The 24278-nt window shown below is 45.7% G+C and overlaps 1 protein-coding gene across 3 annotated transcripts; it reads left to right on the top strand.

Moving 5' to 3' along the window:
- Positions 1-16240: 16240 nt before the first annotated feature.
- paqr3a (progestin and adipoQ receptor family member IIIa) lies at positions 16241-24248 on the top strand. 3 transcript variants are annotated; one of them, XM_067227649.1, is made up of 7 exons: positions 16241-16649; positions 19006-19222; positions 19534-19696; positions 20893-21048; positions 22401-22592; positions 22843-22933; positions 23065-24248. In XM_067227649.1, exons 2-7 carry the CDS (start codon positions 19038-19040, stop codon positions 23205-23207), a joined length of 930 nt encoding a protein of 309 aa, XP_067083750.1. In that variant the 5' UTR covers positions 16241-16649; positions 19006-19037; the 3' UTR covers positions 23208-24248. The 3 variants fall into 3 exon arrangements, with proteins under 3 accessions (XP_067083750.1, XP_067083749.1, XP_067083748.1); XM_067227648.1 differs by lacking the exon at positions 16241-16649 and adding an exon at positions 17702-17887; XM_067227647.1 differs by lacking the exon at positions 16241-16649 and adding an exon at positions 18392-18554.
- Positions 24249-24278: the final 30 nt, after the last annotated feature.

Raw genomic sequence — 24278 nt, 5'->3', positions numbered from 1 at the left:
GCATTTACACGTGTATAAGTGCAGGTGAATATGTATGTAATTTCCAGCGTACACAGTCCAGATACATCCTGTTTGTACACAGGGTCTGCTGTAACGGACCACCAGCCCTGGGAAGCTGCTTGCACACACAGGGTCTGCTGTAACGGACCACCAGCCCTGGGAAGCTGCTTGCACACACAGGGTCTGCTGTAACGGACCACCAGCCCTGGGAAGCTGCTTGCACACACAGGGTCTGCTGTAACGGACCACCAGCCCTGGGAAGCTGCTTGCACACACAGGGTCTGCTGTAACGGACCACCAGCCCTGGGAAGCTGCTTGCACACACAGGGTCTGCTGTAACGGACCACCAGCCCTGGGAAGCTGCTTGCACACACAGGGTCTGCTGTAACGGACCACCAGCCCTGGGAAGCTGCTTGCACACACAGGGTCTGCTGTAACGGACCACCAGCCCTGGGAAGCTGCTTGCACACACAGGGTCTGCTGTAACGGACCACCAGCCCTGGGAAGCTGCTTGCACACACAGGGTCTGCTGTAACGGACCACCAGCCCTGGGAAGCTGCTTGCACACACAGGGTCTGCTGTAACGGACCACCAGCCCTGGGAAGCTGCTTGCACACACAGGGTCTGCTGTAACGGACCACCAGCCCTGGGAAGCTGCTTGCACACACAGGGTCTGCTGTAACGGACCACCAGCCCTGGGAAGCTGCTTGCACATCCTCTGCATCAGGCATGAGAGTTAAAGTGCTGGAAGACCTTTTCATCTTGAAAAGATATTAAATAAACCCTTTCAGCTTTTCCATGGCTGTATCTTCAAGGACGTCTCTCTCCTCTACCATGATGGAATGTACTCTGTCTCCATTTCAGTCATTTGCGGAGGCAAACGATAAAAGCCCTGAGACACAAATTCTTATTTGTCTGTTTGAATGCGGCTGTTTACTCAGCTGTCGCTGGGTGAAATATTTCTCACTCACATTACTGGCCAGCTTGACTGATAAGCAGAGTACATATTTCCAATTCTTTACCTAAAGAACGGCATGCTTCAATGTCCTAACATGTTTTTTATGTTTGAGTTGGAGCTACTTAATTAGATTTATTAGCCCCCCCTTGCCACTGTTCTAGTGGGCTAACCATGTCAGAATTAGTCATTGCCTTTCCAAGGTTAATTAGGTGATCACGTCTTTAAATAGCAAGATCACATTGCTCTTCACTTTACTGCACCCTCCCCTCCTTCCACCGCTCTCCCCCCCTCTCCCCCTCCCCCTGTCGGAGCGCCTGGCGAGAGGGTCGCGGGGGGGCTGTCAGCAATTTAAGAAAGTCTTGGCGCCCAGCGCAGGGCAAGCGGGCTAAGTTGGTGTGAAAGTGAAGTTGTCAGTCCCAGACAGCAGAGGTTGGGCGTGGGGAGGAAGGGGCTGACGGGTCCTGCGCCCCTTCTGAATCTGGACCATCTGTGGCCCCAGCTGGAGCTGCTGCGATGGTCTGGCACTTGTACCGCGCCATATTTACAGATCTAAACACAAATGGCTACTGCCTGATTGTTTCACGATTCATTAGTCAGACAAGCTCTGCTCTCTCGCCAGCCCAGCTGTTACAGAGTAAACCTTTGTCACTTAATAGGGCTGCTTATTGCCTCCCATCAAAGTATTGATCTGGAGCAGCCTTCTGTAAGGTGAGAGGATGGGAGGGAGGCTCTGAGGTGCTACGTGGAGAGAATTAACTTGACATGATCCCAGAGGACTGTGTTATCTCCAAGTCTCCAAGAATGTAAGAATATGAATGTCATGTATCAATATACATTGTACTATAAAGATAAAATAAATACAGTATGTCCAGTATCCAACAGCCTAATGCATGACTGTGTTGGACTGATGTTGTTTCCTCCCTCAGATTATAAGGAGAGGGTGGATGTGGATGAAAGGTCTACAGTTAATACAAACCACTGGTTCAGCAGCAGCTGTAGCGCATTGAAAATCAAAAAAAAATCTTATTTGAGCTTATGGAATCTGAGCCACTGAGGTGAGAGGCAGAGAGAGGAAAGAGAGGCAGAGAGAGAAAGACAAAACTCAGGTCAACAGATTAACACCACTGGGGGCCTATTGATTTCACACGAAGGGAGTGGAGCAAGTCCACACTATCAACATCAGTCAGTGATCTGGACCTGAGAGGAGGGCTGGGCTATCGGCTTCCTGCCATTCTCCATCCACCTCAGCAGTATGTATGTGCGAGTTGGAAGCAACACTGAGCATATGGTGGTGTAACTGTTTTTTTCAGCTGTGATCGAAACACCGTTCATCCCAACTGCATCGGCAGGTCATTACTACTGATCGGGGGGGGGGGGGGGGGGGGGGGTTCTCTAACACAGAGACACATGTAGGAGAGAAATCCCTCTGGAACGGAAATCTGCCCCGGGATCAATTTACTTGACACTGTGTAAATTGTATTGACTCTGCCACCTCAGACACACAAACACATTCACACACTCTCTCCCATTACTTGCTCATGCAAACACACGCACACATCGGTAGCTTTCATACCTGGAGGTAAATTAAACTGTACGGTAGAATAAGCATTACATGTCTCAGAACTTTAACTACCTGATTTAATTAACATGTTATTAGCTAATTAGTGCATGTTAATTAATGCTCTATTAATTTTCTACAGAGCCAATTGAATCTTAAATTACTATTGGACATCAAAGTGGCAATTGTATAATTAGGCTCTGTCAATTTTGCAGTTGTGCTGATAAGATATTTTCAACATTCCTCACAAAACTGAATGTTGTAAAACTACTGTACAAACATCCAACGCCTTTAGGCCACTTTTTTATTGGACATGACTTTTGTATGACTTAATTAGCACACATTAGAAAATATGTATTTAACATGGCACGTGTGTCATGTGTTGTGGTGTGTGTGCACGTGTGTCATGTGTTGTGGTGTGTGTGTCATGTGTTGTGGTGTGTGTGTCATGTGTTGTGGTGTGTGTGCTCCCTTGTGTCTCCATGTGTGCTCCCTGTCACGTGTGTTGGGTACGTTTTCACACATGACGTCCTGTGGGTTTGCATGCACATGTGTACGTGTGGTTGTCTGGAGGTACGTTGCAGCTGTCGCACCAAGGCGGGCATGCGGAGGCCAGACGCTCCTCCGGGTCATCCATCATGGCGGTGACAAGCCTGTCCCCACATACTGTTCAAAGTGAGGTCTTCAGTATGGCTGCTTAGTGGAGAATTGATGGGTGCTGCCTGGTTTTTAGAAAGGGAAGCGAGGAAGCGCCTGCCGTCCGGTCAGGAGAACGTTAATGCGAAGAGTGAATCACTCTTTCATGACCCATAAAGCCATCTGCAATAACAAAGCTGCTACTCCATTAGAACTTAGCCCCAGAGTTGGGTTCAGGGGAAATTGATTACAGGCTTCGTGAAGTGTTTTGCAGATTTTTTTCACAGGATTCTGTTGGTAAGAAGGGGTTTCAGCTGTTTCTTTCAATGAAAATATCAAATCATTTGAGCTAAATAACATAATACATCCCATCCACAGGTGTAGAAGTTGGAGTCAGGTACATCAAACTACTGTTGGGATAAGAGTCCCTCTCTAACTTTGAAACTGTCTGGGAGGGATCAGGGATAACGCCTTTAAGCAGGGCCCAAATTACTTCCTATTCATGGTATGATTGAGGGAGAGAGACTCCCAGCCTGGTGTCCAGCAGGGTCCTGTATTCCTGGTGTCCAGCAGGGTCCTGTATTCCTGGTGTCCAGCAGGGTCCTGTATTCCTGTTGTCCAGCAGGGTCCTGTATTCCTGGTGTCCAGCAGGGTCCTGTATTCCTGGTGTCCAGCAGGGTCCTGTATTCCTGTTGTCCAGCAGGGTCCTGTATTCCTGGTGTCCAGCAGGGTCCTGTATTCCTGGTGTCCAGCAGGGTCCTGTATTCCTGTTGTCCAGCAGGGTCCTGTATTCCTGGTGTCCAGCAGGGTCCTGTATTCCTGTTGTCCAGCAGGGTCCTGTATTCCTGGTGTCCAGCAGGGTCCTGTATTCCTGGTGTCCAGCAGGGTCCTGTATTCCTGTTGTCCAGCAGGGTCCTGTATTCCTGGTGTCCAGCAGGGTCCTGTATTCCTGTTGTCCAGCAGGGTCCTGTATTCCTGGTGTCCAGCAGGGTCCTGTATTCCTGGTGTCCAGCAGGCTGAATAGGGAGGCACGGTGCACCTTGTCCCAGCAGATGGACAGCAAATATGAGAACGATGTATCTGCCCAGTGATGAACTGTGAGAAAACAACACCAAGAGGAGGCCCGTAATATATTCATGAAAATGTATTCATAAAAAATTATAATTGTGATGGAAGCCTTAGCTCAGCAGATGAGTCAATAAAACAGTTGAGAATTGACAAGCGCGTGTTGTATGGCCAGTGCCTGTGACACCAGATGGGAGGCTGGGCTGAGCGGGGCTTGATTGATCTCCATGTAGAATGGGGAAGTGTGAGAATGTTGCACAACACAAATGACTGCACATGAACTGATATCACTGATAAACTAGAGAGGATACAATTTCTGGGGAAATTGTAGGGTGTGCTTGCTTGCGTCGGTTGCACAGGGGTCTGTATATTTTATATAAAAATGCATCGGGCCTACTTATTATTTATAAAGATTACATAGATTTAAAAGCATCTTTTTTTTGCTGCTCATTTACAACTCAAAATACGAGTGAAGTGTAGAATGAAATATGATGTCTTCTCATTTCCCCTGCAAGAGGCAGCTGACAGGCTGAATCAAAACGAATACATTTGGCAGACCGGTGTACAAATGGACCTAATCTCTATGACTTAAACGTCCTTTTAAGTTGTCCCTTCTCGTGATATTTTCAGGCATTTAGCCTACTCATATCGCATTCATTCATTAATAAAGAACCCCCTTTGAAGATTATTCTACGACTTTACCGGCAGAAGATAGAATTGCGATTCAAACAGTACCATCTGCTAACTGAAAATATGCCCCCAAAAACGTAAATAAGCTTGACATTTATTTAGTGGAAAATAGCTCATTCATAAAAAGCTCACTGGTAGCGATCATTGTCAGTAACAACTCAAAATGCGATATAGCCCTGTGTGGAGAAGCTGCCCCGGTAAATTCTACTACTACAGTACAGTACTAGACTACTGCTGTGTTCGTCTTGATAGCGATTGCGTTGGTTGAATTCGATTAAACGTTCCGTTGTACGGTTTAGGCTGAAATTAATTATTTTCATGAACAGATTGACAAAGTTTAGGCTGTGGCAATGAAGTTCAGGTTAGTAGTCAGATAGTTTCCCTACGGAAAGACTTTTGAGTAAGGGGAGTGCCGAACATGTTCTGTTGCCGTTTGACTTAAACAGCTGAGGAGTTGTTGTTAGCTACTCACACTAGTGTCTCGGGTACAGTAGGCTACAGCGTTGCAGTGAGCTACACTGGTTTGAAACCACAGGTAATGGTAATTTCACCAACAAATCGTTTACTAATGTCAGAATAAATCCTACAACGAAAATGTATATGTGAGGAATGTTTATTTTAACGATTGAAAACAGATACATCATAGACCACTGTAGTATGTGTTGCCCGGGCAACACAGGCTAATGTCATGATGCTAATATGTCAGTGAAATAGTAGACTACTGTTTCCGAAAGTAGATGTACTTCCTTAATAATATCAGCTTATATTGTACATTACACATCACAATTGTGTGTCATATCACAAAGTAAAATGAGTAAATATTTATCACCCTGGCCTCTTTGTTTGTGGCGTTTCTGCAGCTGCCTTGCAGTAAAGCTATAGTTAGCCTAGCTATCCCCCAAGTTAACAGATGTGAAACGAATGTTCTGCCAAAGGTAGTCACGCGTGTTTTCGTGACATTATTGCAGACCGGTGTAAAAATTGACCTAATCTCTATGATTTAAACGTCATTTTAAGTTTTTCTCTTCTCATGATATTTTCAGGCATTTAGCCTACTCATATTGCATTCATTCATGAATAAACAACCCCTTTGAAGATTATTCTACGACGTTACCCGGCAGTAGTAGATGGAATCGCAATTCAAACGGTACCATCTGCTAACTGAAAATATGCCCCCCAAAACGTAAATAAGCTTGACATTTATTTAGTGGAAAATTGCTCATTCATAAAAAGCTCACTGGTAGCGATCATTGTCAGTAACAACGCAAAATGCGATATAGCCCTGTGTTGAGAAGCTGCCCCGGTAAATTGTACTACCACGGTACAGTACTAGACTACTGCTGTGTTCGTCTTGGTAGCGATTGCCTTGGTTGAATTGGATTTAACGTTCCGTTGTACGGTTTAGGCTGAAATTAATTATTGTCATGAACAGATTGACAACGTTTAGGCTGTGGCAATGAAGTTCAGGTTAGTAGTTAGATAGACTTTTGATTTAAGTAAGGGGAGTGCCGAACATTTTCTGTCGCTGTTTGACTTCCTAAACAGCTGTGTACTGTAGCTAGATGTTTTTGTAGTGTGTCTCGCGTAAGCTACAGCGTTGCAGTGAGCTACACTGGTTTGAAACCACAGGTAATGGTAATTTCACCAACAAATCGTTTTCTAATGTCAGAATAAATCCTACAACGAAAATGTATATGTGAGGAATGTTTATTTTAACGATTGAAAACAGATAACGCTACATCATAGACCACTGTAGTATGTGTTGCCCGGGAAACACAGGCTAATGTCATGATGCTAATACTTCAGTGAAATAGTAGACTACTGTTTCCGAAAGTAGATGTACTTCCTTAATAATATCAGCTTATATTGTACATTACACATCACAATTGTGTGTCATATCACAAAGTAAAATGAGTAAATAGTTATCACCCTGGCCTCTTTTCTTGTGGCGTTTCTGCAGCTGCCTTGCAGTAAAGCTATAGTTAGCCTAGCTATCCCCCAAGTTAACAGATGTGAAACGAATGTTCTGGCAAAGGTAGTCACGCGTGTTTTCGTGACGTTAGTGACGCAGTGACGTTAGTAACGTCAGTGACTGTGGCTAGCAAATTAGCCACCGTTAGCTTCACTTTTCGCCACAAAAACTTAACTTACGCTTAAACCATGCAACGGAACGTAAATTCCAATAGAAGCAACTCAATCGCTACCAAGACGAAACTTTTGACACCTACGTTGTCTATGTAGGCCAAGTATTTACTGAGTTTTAGGGGGGCAAAAAGAAATAAAAATAATAATAATAATATATATGTGAGAGAACAAAGGTTGTGCTCTCGCCGAAGGCTTGAGCACACCCAATAAGCTTTCTTTACCACAAGAAACGGTGGTTTTGCGACGGCAAGTGTGGAAACCCTGGTACACTTTCTCTTGTTAGGCTGCGGCTGACTGGCAGGATTTGGTCCAAAACTGGACACTTTTCAGACACGGATAGATGTTGGCCATTATCACAAGCAGCCATTTGTGCTGCTGTCTGACTTACTAATGACTGTCTTCCAGGCGGGAATCATCAGGTCCAAAACAGACTCATATATTCTGATTTAGTAGTTGGACATTAATTCTACACAATTAACTTATTAATAGTTCTAAATCTATATATAATACAGAAGTTGTATACTGTATATAATCTTAGGTTGCTATTATTTAGTCAAATGTGTCTTAGTGATCTGTTTAACAAGTTGGCAGCTAATTAGATGTGAGGTAGGATGCCAGCGTTGTGCCAGGCCAGGCCCATCTCTGGCATCCTCACCTGGACCCAGGCGCATGGTTCTGTCAACACAGACACTGTGTGTGTGTGTGTGTGCGTAGCATCCACATGTGTTGGAGAGCTGTTTGTGTGGTCAGAGGTGTTTGTGTGGTCTGAATGACAGCCTCTGTAGTGGAGGGCCATTGCATAGTGGACCTAGGGTTGTGTGTGTGTGTGTTCGTGTAGGGGGGGTTGTGCCCAAGCCCTTCAGTAAGGTCAGTGCCTTTTCTCCACTCCAAATATCCCTGGGAGAGAGAAGCGCCCGCAAAACGAGGAAGTACATTATAGCTAATGATGCCTTGCTCAGAGTTGCTGAGTGTGGGGCAGATAGGCAGGGAGGAGATATATGGCGGAGGCCCAAGCAGGCAGAGAGGAGAGAGGAGAGGGCTAGGGAACTCAGCTGTGAAGGCTCTCTCCACTGCATGAAGGTCAGCCGGCTGCCCCAGAGGTCCGGCACCAGTTCAGACAAGCCCCAGCTGCAAACTGGAAACAAAATGGCTGCCTGACGAAAAGACCAGCTGCACCACAGAGAGGGAGAGAGAGAGAGAGAGAGAGAGAGAGAGGGAGGGAGAGAGAGAGAGAGGGGGGGGGAGAGAGAGAGATATACAGCGGTTCTCCTACTCCAGCCAGATATAGGCATATTAATAATTAATATTTAAGTGTTAATATATATTATTCATATAACCCTCACTTTCAAATTGATTAAATTAATTATGTTGATAGAATTAGACTAGATTTGGAGGTTAATATGATAATGTTTGTCTTGTATTCGCAATAATAGATTCAGCGACATTACCTTTTAATTGGATTGATGACAGTTCAAAGCCGTAGGGGTCATTTGTACATCAAGACTTTACATTAGTCAAGTTACACTGAACATGGGCCAAACATAAGTTTGAAATGACTTTGTGGATGTCTATAGGAACGATAGAATCACAGAGCATACAGTTGTAAATTACCTTATAAAACCACTATACTATACAGACCCCAGCAGAGCTGTACTAACCCCAGCAGAGCTGTACTAACCCCTCCATACCAACCCCCTCACCCTCCTCCATACCAACCCCCTCACCCTCCTCCATACCAACCCCCTCACCCCCCTCACCCTCCTCCATACCAACCCCCTCACCCCCCTCCATACCAACCCCCTCACCCTCCTCCATACCAACCCCCTCACCCCCCTCACCCTCCTCCATACCAACCCCCTCACCCCCCTCCATACCAACCCCCTCACCCTCCTCCATACCAACCCCCACACCCCCCCTCACCCTCCTCCATACCAACCCCCTCACCCCCCTCACCCTCCTCCATACCAACCCCCTCAACCCCCTCCATACCAACCCCCACACCCCCCCTCACCTCCTCACACCAACCCCCTCACCCCCCTCCATACCAACCCCCTCACCCCCCCTCACCCTCCTCCATACCAACCCCCTCACCCCCCTCACCCTCCTCCATACCAACCCCCTCACTCCCCTCACCCTCCTCCATACCAACCCCCTCACCCCCCTCCATACCAACCCCCTCACCCCCCTCACCCTCCTCCATACCAACCCCCTCACACCCCTCCATACCAACCCCATCACCCCCCTCACCCTCCTCCATACCAACCCCCACACCCCCCCTCACCCTCCTCCATACCAACCCCCACACCCCCCCTCACCCTCCTCCATACCAACCTCCTCACCCCCCTTCATACCAACCCCCTCACCCCCCTTCATACCAACCCCCTCACCCCCCCTCACCCTCCTCCATACCAACCCCCTCACCCCCCTCACCCTCCTCCATACCAACCCCCACACCCCCCTCACCCTCCTCCATACCAACCCCCTCACCCCCCTCACCCTCCTCCATACCAACCCCCTCACCCCCCCTCACCCTCCTCCATACCAACCCCCTCACCCCCCCTCACCCTCCTCCATACCAACCCCCTCACCCCCCTCACCCCCCTTCATGCCAACCCCCACACCCCCCTTCATACCAACCCCCTCACCCTCCTCCATACCAACCCCCACACCCCCCCTCACCCTCCTCCATACCAACACACCAGACCTTCTAAATCATTTTCCATTTGTGCCGCTTTTTTCTTCTTCTTTTTTTTCTTTCTTCCCGTCGTCTCATCAACCTCCTCTGACTGATACTGGCTCATCATACTTAATCTAGGGTGAAATTTCCTAGTCTGTGCTAAATGACTTGCAGCCTTCATGAGCAGAGAGATATTTATTTTTCTCAGGGCTAATGACCTGTCCCCCGGCCCCGCCCACTGATAGTTATTTACTGGAGCCCAGATGCTCTGCCTCAACGTGAGTGGTCATGTCAGCGGGGGCCGTCCCTCATCGTGCAGGCTGGAGTCCCAGTGATCCCGTTGACATTGACTGTGCGACTTTTAAGGCCGTTACCTTCCACCGCCCAGAGATGATCACCTCATCATCGCTTCCGAGCTGACAGCTGATTAGCAACAAATTACTGACAGGAGAAGGCTTTGACACGGGGAGCAGGGGTGGGGGGGGTGGGGGAGGCTTGGGGGGGGGGGGGGTGGAGCATGGGCGTGGGGGGGAGGGGAGACAGAGACAGGGAGTCAGGAGCTCTCTTAACACACACATATGCAACCCCCCCTCACACTCACGTAACTCCCCCCCTCACACACACACACACGCACCCTTGGTGCAGAGTAATAGCCATGTCCATGATGTGCAAAGCTCATGATAATGTAATAAGCGTAGAGGCGCCGAGATGGGCTGTCTGGTGGGGAGGAAGAGAACAGCTGCTGCTGGTTGGGAGGAACGGGCACACTTCTTTCCCACTGTCGTTTTCTTTGACCTGATTGGATTATTCCAGCAAGAGCCACCAAACTAGAGGTTGGATGTGTTGCAACGAGGTCGCCAAAATTGATTCAGTTCAGCACATTGCACACATGAACTGGTAGATTCAAATACAGCTCAAGGGACTACTTAAACAAGGTAACATAAACAATGTGATGACTCTGTTTAACACACAAGGTAGCGTACTGGTATATATTACATATACATCTTTGTCGCTTTTCAAACCATCAGATAAAGGCAACACCCTAAATGTGTATATAAATATATGTACATCTCATACCAGAGATGATTTCATACATTCCTCTGCTTTCCTCATCGTAGCCTGAGACAGGCCTCACCAGACTGTACTACACAGTACATGACATCACTTCTTCTGGATAGAGATCCACTTCCTCCCCCCTCTGTGTGCAGATGCTGTAAGGCCTCGTCCTTCCCCTCCAGGACAGAACAAGATGGTGGCAGATGATGGAGGAGATGCTCCATTTTTAATGCTTGAGGGGTAATTTCTACCCCTTTTAATTACACCTCGGCCCCCTTCCCTGAGGATAAGGGAGAGTGGAATGTTTTTGAGCCCCACTGTTGGAGTAGTGACCAGTTGTTCTAAGTGACCAGTTGGTTTAAGTGACCAGGCCATCACAGGTACTGCTGCACCACCCTCCTCAGGAGGGGAATATGGAGTATGGATGGAATATAATATCAGTCTCATTGTTCTCCTCCAGGGTCCCACTACCTCCCGCTCCCTCAGATCCTCTTCCTCCATACACCTGTCTGTCCCCTCTGCCCATCTCACCACCATGGGGAGTAGGGCATTCAGCCGCTCTGCTCTCCGTCTCACCATCATGGTGAGTAGAGCATTCAGCTGCTCTGCTCTCCGTCTCACCACCATGGGGAGTAGAGCATTCAGCTGCTCTGCTCCCCGTCTGTGGAACTCACTACCACCCCAACTCATAAATATTGATTAATTCCCCCATTTAAATCACAACTCAAAACACATCTCTTTACTACTGCTTATTCCACGTAATGTCATTTGCACTGCTTCCTTCTGTTGTTTTAAATTTGTTGAAATTTTCTGCTGCTTTCAATGTTTTTTTATATACCTCTGTACGGTGTCCTTGAATGCCGAGAAAGGCGCCTTGGAAAATAAAATGTATTATTATTATTATTGTAGGAAATGTTTGTTTCGAATGCCTGGTAAAGATGGGTCTCTGCAGAAATGCTTTCATGGGTGCTGGTGAGGTGGAGGCTGTAGTGTGAGGGGGTGTGGCTTGAAAGGAAGTGGTCTGAACATTAAAGTAATTCAGCTTTTTAAGACAATGTTAAGAAAATATACTAAATATGAATGAACGTGAAACACACATGCTCATACCATAAACTACCCACACTATACAACACACACACACACACACACACACACACTTTGTGGGGCCCTCCCCCCGGGAGATGAGTGCTGTGGGCACTCTGACCAGACTGACGTGTCAGACACCTAGATTAACTGCCTCAACTTCCTTTTATCCCCTCTTCCAGAGCAACGCTCATTTACATAAACAGATAATCCCTGATAAAGAATTTCCATTAGACAAAGGTGAAATGGATCAATTTTCTCTGCCAAAATAAATCTTACATTTTACACCGACAGGGTCATTACACAAGCCACATTTCAGAAATAATGTATTTAAAAATCAGCCGATAGCCACCATTTCCTGCTTTCCAATTACCTTTAAGAAAAGCTTATTCTGTGGACAATAAAGCACATTATGGCACAATATGATACAGTCCATAAAGATCACAGTGTTTGATGAGAGGTTAGCGAAAGCTCAGCATATTTAGGGGGAATGTCACAACCTCGTGGTTATCGCTGACACCTCTCTGTGCTCAACATGCAAATGTCCTATTACGCCCAGTCCACATAGATTAAGAGGCCTGTACGAAAATAAACAGGTTTTTCCTTTTCTTTTTTCCCTTTCTCTCCCTCCCTCTCTCTCTCTCTCTCCATCCTCCTAGAGGACCTGATGAGGAGGCCGAGGGATTGACAGGACTGCGAGGTGATGCCACCAGTACAGGAAGGGAGAGAGAGGGATGAAAATCTCATTAGTTCTCTTCCACCCCAATTCATGGCTCTGCCTTTGACCTTGAGATACCTACACCCCTCTATCACCCCCCCCCCCCCCCCACACACACACACACACACACCCCTCCTACACCCCTCTATCACCCCACACACACACACCCCTCCCTCCTCTACCCCTCCTCCTCTCTTCCAGGTGGATCTCGTTGGCAGTGGGCTGCTCTGGCTGCTAGTGGCCGGGTCGCTGGGTGAGGGGTGGTGTGTGCCTCGGCGCTGAGTTAGAGCCCGTCCCTGAGACACACAGCACCGGCCACTCCTGAGGCCAAGGTTCAGGGCTGCCCCTCCCCCATATCTCTCTCCCCCCCATCTTTCTCCCTAACCTTGTCTCTCTCTCTGTGTATCCCTGTCTCTCTCTCCCCCTCTCCCTCTCTCTACCTCTACATCTCCCTCAGATGAAGAGGAGCCCCCTCCTGTGTGATCGGGCTGATGGGTAGAAGAGAAAGGGGGGGAGAGAGGAGGGGCCTCCTCTGTTTTGAGTGCTTGGCTGGCTGGAAACCAGTAGCTCCCGGCCAATCTCTTTCAATCATCTTTTTCAACATGAAGACTCATCACGACCTGCGAGGTATTAATTTTGTAGCAAGTGAGCTGTAATTTTCCCTGGCATGTGCAGTAGACAAGGGGCAACACACAGAGCTCTGGTGAAAACAAAGAAATCAGCAATGCTCCCCTCTTCTCCCTCCAACAGGAAAGATTAAACCTTTTATCTTGATGGCATAGGGCAGCATTCTTCTTAATGCTGGATCGCGATGATGATGATGATAATGATTTTCAAAACAAAATTCCACCATTTAGCTTGAACGCTTTTAACGTGATGGCAGGAAATCCTGTGAGCAAATCTGTTGTCATTTGATTTTGGTATATTAATATGAAATTGAATTCCTCACACACCAGTATTGAAACTCTGATCTATTGTGTACTAAAGTTTGTGTTTTAAACACAAAGAGCTTCCATCGATCTATCCCTGCCCTGTCAGTTTCATGATCATTAAATGGATTACTATTCTTTTGCGACTCATTTTTGACTAAAACACAGACAAAAGGAGGATGTCAAGTCTGTTGTTGGCGTCTCCCAGCCTCCGTCCTGAGATGCCTGCCAGTCGCCATGGAGACCCATAGCGCCACCTTCTGGCATGCACGGGGTCTTATAATACACACTGCAATACGCACACTGCAGTAGACACTGCACACACTGCAGTATACACACTGCAATAGACACAGTGCAATATATACACTGCAGTATACACACTGCAATAGACACAGTGCAATATATACACTGCAGTATACACACTGCAATATACACCCTGCAGTAGACACACAGCAATATACACACTGTAATACTACTAGGCTGTTGAATGTTTGCTGGTCTTTTATTTTTTGCTCTTGTGTTTGTCATGCAATTATTGTTTTGAAATGCCTATTTAATCCTAGCAAGAGAAATGCTCTGTATACTATATTGAATGTATAGTTACAGTTGAGCTGTGTAAAATCTAAAATATGAACTACTGTAGTGACAAATGGCTGGATCTGTGTCTGCTCTGGAGGACATAGCCAGGGTAGAGGCAGAGTGACACCTACAGCATGCTAGGCTAACTACAAGCTGACCAGGATGAAACCTACAGCACGCTAGGCTAACTACAAGCTGACCAGGATGAAACCTACAGCCCGCTAGGCTAACTACAAGCTGACCAGGATGAAACCTACAGCACGCTAGGCTAACTACAAGCTGACCAGGATGAAACCTACAGCCCGCTAGGCTAACTACAAGCTGACCAGGATGAAACCTACAGCAGCGAGAAGAATTCTGGATCAGAATTCTCCTTGGGTTCAGAAATAAGGTTGGACATTTCCCTCACCTATCACACACCTACCAGAAATGCCAACACTTGACACCCAATTTAATAGATTAGACATTTAAAAACCTGGATAATTGTGATTTGCTGGACGTATAGAGATTTATGATTACTTATTGTCTTAGGTTCAGTAATATGTGTTATTAAGAGAAAGACACATGTTCAATTTGTGTTCTGAAAGAGAACTGCTATCTGTCATAGCTCACAGCACAGTTCTCAGTTGCTTATGTTTTTACATCGTGCTAGTCCTGTTGTTGTTTGAGAATGTGATGGATCAGTTCTGTTGTTGTTTGAGAAGGTGGTGGAGGTGATGTATGAAGAGTCTTGTAAAAACATGTGGCAGTAAGCTGTTCAGTTTTTCTCTCGTCCAATGACATCCTTTTGTTTATATCCATGAAATCATGAAATCTTTGTCACAGTCTATTATAGTTGTTGAAGTGGAAGGTGACAAGTTAAATCCCCAATAAATATTTTTACGTATGAGAATATGCGATTACCCCATTATCTTACTAAATCTCATGGGAAAGCCCCAGAAAATCAATCTACTTTCCATGTAACGTGAAAAAAGAGGATAACTGCAAAAGAGCAATATGCAAATATAATCAACAATCAGTTTGATAATAAAGTGCTTATTTTTTTGTGTAGTTGCAAAAATAAGTACCCTTCGCACATAACTCCTGTTTCCCAAAAGCTTAGAATGTCTGCTACTTCAGTGACATGGAGGCTTATGACTTCATCCACAAATGAGGATTAAGTGGAAGTGCAGCCTTTTAGGAAGTGACACACGCCAAACCATTGTTGATATTAGACATTAATCGTGTTCCCAATGACAGCTAAATGCCGTAAAACAATCACCCTACCATCCTAATCTCTTGCTTATTGTGAAAATTGTTTTCTCTTTTCTTTATTAGATCCCAAGGGCATTATAAGACTGCGAGCCAGATGTACATCTTATTGAAAAGATAAGAAAAAAAGTAAAAGGAAGCTTCAAGATTAAGATTTAATTCCTTTCAATATTGTTGCAAGGATGAAACTTTTTGCAAAGTGCAAAGAGACTAAGGAAGGGCTTTTCATTGCTCTGAAGATTAGTGGCCCAGATGTAATATGAATTTGACAGTTTAACAAAAGCAGACTTGGTGGTAAAATATTTGGTAATGCAATTTTTGTTTTTTGAGGGCTTTTGAAGCGGGTCTTGTGTCTATCTGGCCCTTGTTATGAAACAACATACTTTTGCATTTCAAATCAGTATGGGCTGCATTGTAAACAATTTGTTTACACAAATGTTATTGTGTAATATGCCAAAAGATAAAGGTTTCTCTGGCATACAATGGTGGCAGCTAAAACATGTCTTAACTGATTTGTAATGCGATATTAATATATCAGTATTTAATGTTTCAAAGACAGGATTTAAAGGTAAAATCTAGTCTCAAGTGAATGTGTATCCTGGCAACAGTACATTCAGAATGTGTATTTATTTCTTCTTCAAACTAAACGGTTGTTTTCTTGCTTTATTCTTTTCAGGAACATGGTGTTTTCATGCTGTTCTCTGAAACCGTGGCCTTCTCACTCCAAGCCCAGCGTTGTGAGGAGAAAAAAGACTTGCCATTTTGTGTCAAGGCCAGCAGCACGGGATGGTGTAAGAGTGCAAGACCTACTGTTGTGAAGAGAGAGGGAGAGAGAGAGAGGCCACATCACACATCCACAGAGCTGCATCCCAAGTGTCACCGTCCCAAAAATAGAGCTGGCGACCAGACTGCAGCACCAAACAAACAACAGCTCTCAGATCCAGTAAACATCGGCCAGCGCTGAGACACAACACACTGTGAAGGCTCCCTCTGTCTTCCGATCGCGTTAATCAGGGCCAAGGAGATGGCGATGGGAAGGGACACCCATCCTATTGGAGCAAAGTGAGGCCTAGTCGCCCCCACCCCAGACGGCTCCCTCTGTGTAGACACCAGGGACAGAGTCGTGTCTGCAGCAGATGTCTTGTGGCGCCGTCTATAAATAAAGTGGATGAGACCGGCTGAGGGCTGATGCCACCGCCATGAGGTCACTGGCCAGGCGGACCTGATAGGAACCAGGACTGTCACTCCTGTTGAGGCTCTGGCCACAGTGGTGGACTGTGAGGAGAAGAATATTGTGTTGCCAGGTTTGGGGTTTGAATGTGCAGAATGAAAGTGGCCTTGACAATACGAGTATTTCCACTATTGAAATTTCCTCTAGCTCAACAGCTCAACAAAACATGTGAGACATTTGTCTCAAAAGAATTATCTTCTGTGACACAATAGCATATCGGAAGCTGTTAGTCTGTTTCCATCTTTATTGCACCTGTTTTCAGTACAAAACAATGAGGAGCAATATAGTATACACATTTCAAACTTATTTTTGCAGATTGACTATATATAAACAATATATTATTTTCCATATTATGCGTATTAGTCTTTCAGTAAGAAAGACTCCCCTCTGCTTTTCGTTTGTGCCAAGTTTGCAGTAAGTAGAAAGAGTTTAATTTCATGTTTCATTACACGTTGCGTACGTGCACAATTACAGGGAAGGTGGAGCACACCTCTCCACGTTCACTCTGACAGGAAAATGGAGGACAAAAGGCAGACGAGGCTCTGGAAAAGGCGCACACCACAGATTGTCACAGTGAATCAGTCTGGAGTCAGAAAGAAGGTTGCAGGCCGAGGAGCAGTCAGGATGTCTGGAGGAGAAATAGTGTAGAGAGAACTTACACCGGCGCTGACATCTAACCCTCTTCAGCTGGTACCAGAGGTGGAAACACTACCTCCTGGGACCAAGAGCTCTAAGAGTTTCCTTCGTTGAATGGTTTGAACCAGTTGAATGGTATAATGAGACCCAGTAGTACCCAGACAGTTGTACTACACAAGAGCTACATTTAGAAAACATGGTTGCCAAAGAATATATTCCAGTCTTACTCATCTGTTCCAGGACTATTTTAGATACATGCTGAGTATTTCTAGGAAAAAAAGTGTCTTGACGTTCTAGCACTTGCCCTTGCCTGTGGTATTATCTTGGCAGACCGTTTGACAGTTTGTTGAAGTGGATGTGCTGAGAGGTGTATTAGAGGTGCTAATGAAGAACACACTCCCACTTGAGAATGAAGCAGTTAACTAATCCTGTCTGGGGTGTAAAAAGAGGAGGGAGGAGGACAGGAAGTGTGATTTCCCTCCTGAGGGGCACTCGAACATCTCGCTACTGAAATGTCTGACGAGGAAAATGCCTCGTGAGCGCGTTGCGACCGTAGAGACCAGAAATCACCGGTTCAAGCTGTCAGAGTCAGATGGGATGTCTCTAGGAAGGACGTGGTCTTGTGTGTCTCAGTCATCTCTGAGCATGTGCAGTCATAGGGTTTACAAATTATAGGTGAGTCGGGTAGATGGTACACATGCAATCAACAACCATGAAATTTGCTTATAGGCTACAACATGTTTATAGGAGATACAACTGCTATGTAGTAATTTTAATATCTTCCCCATATTCGCAAACAGAAAGGCTACTTATCTGTGGAAATTTATAATGTCAGGCAGGAGTGTCTGTGTGTATCTCGAGAACAGGTCGCTATATGAAGTTTAGAAGTGGAGGTGTTTGCGGGGTGGTGTGTGAGGGGTTAAGTATCAAGTAAATCATTTAAAAAGAAGACATTTCGAACTTTAAAATTACTTTACATTTAAATATCGCAGACAATGGAAAAAGTGAGAATGAGTTTAATACGCGAAAATCTAAAAGTAATTAAGCGAACATCACTGTCTTGCTTCAGACTTGCACAGATTTTTTGCTGAATACAATTACTCAGGCGTTCTAGTTACTTCGCATGCTGAAAGGGGTCCTTAATGACGTCGCAGCCATTGACGATTTGGAAAAGGAAACTTGAAACCACTCATTTTGCACGCCAAATAAATGGTTACAGCTACATAAAACGCGGTTGTATATGAATATATATTTGTCCTGTTGTATAATATACATATTTAAATGTATAATACGTCGTACAAGAACACTAATGGGTCCAACTATGCATACACAAAACTGAAAGGTACGTCTCTCAGTACATTAGCTTTTAGCTGGCTCTATAGTTAGCCTAGCTGCTGTAGCAAGCTACCGTAGCCAATAGAAACCGCAACAACAACATACCTAGTCACTAGCAACTAATGTTGTTTGAGCAGTTCGACGTAGCTAGCTTCAAAGTTAGCACGGCTAGTAGAAGCTAGCGGCTTCTTACTAGCCTAGATAACTTCATGTTATCCCATTGTTAGCTGGCTAACCGTTAGCTAGTGCTAAACGATAGCATGTTTCAATTCATCCCAACAAAAACGAACGTTAATCGTTATGTCTGTTCTTTGTTCGTTTACCATTGTCAACGTTTAACTTAACCTAGTTCCCGTTCATGACATTGGCAAGTTGTTGGCTAGCAGGGGACGCTAGTCCTTGTCAATTTAATTATTTCGTAGTTATTTTAATTGTGGTTTATGTTCTTCCAATTAAAGTGCATGCTAAGGAGAAAACAACGGATCCAACCATGTCACAAAAACTAATGAAGAGCGCGCACTACATCGAACTGGGCAGTTACCAGTACTGGCCGGTGCTGGTCCCCAGAGGTATTAGGCTTTACACGTATGAGCAGATCCCGGTGTTCCTGAGAGACAACCCGTACATCACGGACGGATACAGAGCTTATTTACCTTCAAGACTATGCATCAAAAGGTGAGTGAGCACGTCTAACTTCAATCTCAGCTTCTTAAAACAACTCATAGGCCTGTATGTACTCAACACCCCTCAATATATCTTCATTCTGGAAACATGCTTATAATAGACATGAATTATCCACGAGACATTCAAGCTCAACACATTTGAGTAAAATAGTTTTAGAGTTCATTTTTGTACTTGGAACTTAGAAGTGTTACATATAAATGTATGTCTCCCTACACATAGTATAATAATAGTAATACACAGAATTTAACCCAGCGCTGCTTGCTCCTGGTTCCATGATGGGTAATATGACTGTTGCCCTGCAGCATCTTCATCCTGTCCAATGAGACAGTGAACATCTGGAGCCACGTGCTGGGCTTCCTGCTGTTCTTCTCCCTGGGCGTGTACGACATGGCCGCCGTGCTGCCCTCCTCCGGCGCCTCCCGCGAGGACTACGTCATCTACTCCATCGGCCTGTTCTGCTTCCAGGTGGGGGCTCTCTTCAACCACACACCTGTTACGATAGTAGCCATAGTCTGCTACCACACACCTGTTACCATGGTAGCAATACAACCTACTACCACAAACCTGTTACCACAGGAGCCATTGAGTCTACTACCACACACCTGTTACCATGGTAACAGTAGAGTCTAATACGACACACCTGGAGCCGAGTGCACCAGCTGGGCGTAAAAAAGTTGGTCTTAACTCTTACGTCGGTCTTAGCTACGTCCGACTTTGTGATTTGAATTTACACCGAGTGCACCAAGTTTGACAGGCCACGGTCGTAGCTACGCCTGGTTTTAAGATGCGCGTCCTTGTGAAAATGCGAAAGCGTCGATCGTTGCCAAGAAACACATTTAAGAGCCACTTAGCTAGCCTATCTCCCTTCAAAACAAGCCATGATTTAAAAAAGAAAAGGAAAATACATTTTACTGATAGAGAAATTAGAAAACCTCTAGAGTTGTTTACTCAGAATAGAAGCGTGCTCACGGGGAAATTTAATAATATCAACACAAACAAACAAACAGAAACAATCAGTTTGGAAATAGATCACCAATAAAATTAACAGTGGATTTGTGCGATCACGGACAACTTTTTCTCGCCTTAATGTCCTTTCCATATGTTGCCTATAAACAACATGCGCTGCATGTGCGATCAAACTGTTGTACATTATAATTACCATGGATATTAGTCTGATTTTCCAACTTATGCCTGCTCCCCACTAGACGTAAAATGTACACCCAGATGCAGCACATAAAGGGCTTAAGTCTAATTGGTGCACTAGTCGTAACTTTGTTAGTCGTAACTTTCAGTTCTACGTCGGACGTAGTGTTACACCCAGGCGTACGCCCAGCTGGTGCACTCGGCTCCTGTTGTTTATCCAGGTGTTTTACTGTGAGGTGTGTGTTTGTGCTGTTCATCCAGGTGTGGGTTCTGTGTGTCCAGGTGTGTGTTTGTGCTGTTCATCCAGGTGTGAGTTTTGTGTGTCCAGGTTTGTTATTGTGAGGGGTTCATCCAGGTGTGGGTTCTGTGTGTCCAGGTGTGTTATTGTGAGGTGTGTATTCTGTGTCCAGGTGTGTGTTTGTGCTGTTAATCCAGGTGTGGGTTCTGTGTGTCCAGGTGTGTTATTGTGAGGTGTGTGTCCAGGTGTGTTATTGTGAGGTATGGTTCTGTGTGTCCAGGTGTGCATGCTATGCTCGGTGGGGTACCACCTGTTCTGCTGCCACCGCTCTGAGAAGACGAGCCGGCGCTGGATGGCGCTGGACTACGCGGGCATCTCCATCGGGATCCTGGGGTGCTACGTGCCTGGAGTCTTCTACTCCTTCTACTGCAACAACGTAGGTCCACTTCCTGCAGCCCCCTCAGCTCAGGCCTATTACAGCCTGCTAACCCAGCAGGACAGGACAGCCAGCTTAGAGATCAGAGACAACCCTGTCTAGATGGTGTGCTTCCCTTAGAGGCATTTCCTTTGGAATAGTTGTCTTTTAGATGAAAACAAGATTATTCTATGTCAAATTTTTCTCTGACTTTGACCCTTTTGTTAATAAGATGTTTTCTTAGAACAGTCTGTTATTACATTAGGGAGAATTTAGGAAAATGTGATATTGTTTGCATACTGACAATGTGGGCACTTGATAGACTTGGGTCACATAAAGTGATTACTCTGCAGCACATTGGACTGAGTTTGATCACACATTCCCCAGAGACTTGAATGTACTCAGCTACTACAGTTTGACATGGTCGCCTTCTGAAGTAGATAATTGAAAAAAGCAGGAGTAAAGCCCATAGTTTGGTGTGCTTGATGAGCTGATTGTTCCCAGCACAGAAGCATGGTGACATCTCAGTGCTGGAACAAGCGCCTCAGGCGTGGGTGAAGTCGTCGCCGTCTCCCACCTGTTCTTGCGGGTGTGACTCTTCTCAGAGTTCTGGCCTCGGCTCCGGCTCGTGGTCCCCCCCCCATCCCCCCCCCCCCCCCGCATATTGGAAGTGCCGAGCTATTGTGCCCCCAGAACGCAGCTGAAATCTGCTCCAGTCCAAACCAGATGGCTGCGTTCATGAAACAGTCCGTCACTCCTATTCCCCACCATATGACATTCACACTTAGGGGAGCCATCTCCAAATCCCCTCCTCTCTGCCAAGACCGGGGCTCCGCTTATGGACGTTGTCTCCCATCAGCCAACTCCCGAAAGAAAACAGCAGTTATATTTAGTCAAACTCTAACAATACAGTGCAGTTGGAATTTTATGGATGGGTTTGTGTTGGAAAATCAAATTTGGCAAAATGCATGGTATCCAGATATATGCCTGTAAGTGGGAATAGGTTTCAATCTTGGCATTTCAGATTGGGCATTTTACAGCATGCAAATTTATTCACTGTGAAATTTGTCAGGACTTGTCTTGTGAGGGTGTGTTTGAATGCCAGCCAAGGCTTCATGTCCGTTAAATTGCAAAACCTTCACTTGCATTTAAATTAAGGTGTGGGTTTCATATTCCTCAAACATTCATCAGTTACATTTATGAACAAACTATAGTGCTGAATCCCATGTCCAGGACCCCAGCATGTTAACCTTCCTCTGCTGTAGCAGCCTCATGTTACATAGCAAACTATATTGTCCATACCTATAGATTATACCAATCTGTATTAGTATTTCTGCCATGCCTGCTTGTAGACCTGTGGTTGTGTTCCTCAGTACTGGCGGCAGGTGTATCTGGTGACTGTGCTGGCGATGATCCTGGCTGTGTTCCTGGCTCAGATCCACCCCCACTACCTCAGCCACCAGCGGCTGCGCTCGCTCACCTTCTGCTGTGTGGCTGGCTGTGGCCTGGTCCCCACTGCCCACTGGGTGCTGCTCAGTGGAGGCTTCTCCTCTGACATCGTGCAGGTCAGTTCCCCAGCAGGAACCAACCACTGGAACACGATTGGGTTGGTTTAAGAAGGGACCATGCACATTTACATGAGCACTTTGAGTCCATCATGTTAATGTGTCTGAAGAGACTGCACTTCCAGTCTCTGATTATCTGCTGCATTTATGCAGTTTTTGTACGTAGTTTTGTATCACATATCACCTGACTACAAAACACAGTTCCTTCCAGTTAGTGTTTCTGGTCGGTTGACGACCACCCTGCCCCCAGGTGTTCCTCCCCCGCGTCCTGGGCATGTACGGCATGGCAGCGCTGGCATTCCTCTTCTATGTTTCTAAAGTCCCTGAACGCTACTTCCCAGGTAAGGCGCCGATTCCTGTTGCACTTGTTGACATTTAACATATGCTAATGGTGATGGTAATGGTGGGGGTAATGGTGGGGGTAATGGTGGGGGTAATGGTGGGGTAATGGTGTGGTATCTGCCATCTCCAGGCCAGCTGAACTACGTGGGCTCCAGCCACCAGCTGTGGCACGTCCTGGTGGTGCTGATGTTCTACTGGTGGCACCAGTCTGCCGAGTACATCATGACCTACCGCCACAGCCACCCCTGCCCTGACTACCCACAACACACTTAGGACATGCAACACGCTTAGGAGCCAACAAGCCAAGGAGCCGGCAGGATCAGGGCTCCAGGTGGGGCCGTGAAAGTGCAACAGGCCTCAGGCCTTTGTGTGGCCTCACAGCTGAGGAAACAGGCCTCAGGCCTTTGTGTGGCCTCACAGCTGAGGCAACAGGCCTCAGGCCTTTGTGGGGCCTCACAGCTGAGGTCACTGTTGGGTTCAACTGGACGTCCTTTTGCCATCCTCCTAAATGAGCAAAATCATGCCAATGTTACCTTTCAAAACACAAGACTTTATTATAAGGATTTTACTCAATTTGAGTAAATATTTGTAGCAGTAACAGACCGAAGGAGGCTTGGTTTTCTTGACCGACAAAAGCTTTGAAATCCTGAGCTATTCTCCCTTCGTGCTGATCACACAAGGTAGCACATTAATATTTTAAATATTTTTCCATATAACTGATGGCGGATGCTATACCACTGACAAGGTACTTGAAACATAAAGGAGCAACATATTTATTCCCCTTTATTTGATTTACACACGCAAATGAACTAGGCGAATCTAAACTTCAGTGATGAGCAAAATTCATTGCATTGAGACTGTAATAAGTGTTGACACATTTAGTCAATTATTTATTTTATTGGGGGTGTCCCAGACAGCATATAAACAACTGGGTTCCTCACAGCTACTAGAACGTTCTTCAACACAGTGGTCTAGTTGACCTCTGCTGCCCCTCCGACGGACGCTCTCTACACTGTCATCCTCTCATCAGAGGGGATTTAGCTGGATAACTGTATTACTTGTACATTTGTTAAAACGTAAAGCTGTGAGACTGCCGAATTTAGTTTTACCGTAGCAAAATCTGTTGTCTGCCTTCCCCATGAGAAGCATAGATGATTAAGACTTTCATTAACATCAGTTGAACATTGACAAAGGCTATTCATGATGTACTTCTTTAACCTATGAGGGGCTTGTGCAATGACAATGTTACTTGTTTAATTTGTATTCTTAAGTATTTAAACTTGAGAGATTTTGAATGAACAAAAATGTTACTTGGTATTATGTCTGATTCTCATTTGCTGTATT

The sequence above is a fragment of the Osmerus mordax genome, chromosome 24 (genome assembly GCF_038355195.1).
Source record: "Osmerus mordax isolate fOsmMor3 chromosome 24, fOsmMor3.pri, whole genome shotgun sequence".
Lineage (NCBI taxonomy): Eukaryota > Metazoa > Chordata > Actinopteri > Osmeriformes > Osmeridae > Osmerus > Osmerus mordax.
This window is presented reverse-complemented; position numbering and strand designations above follow the sequence as displayed.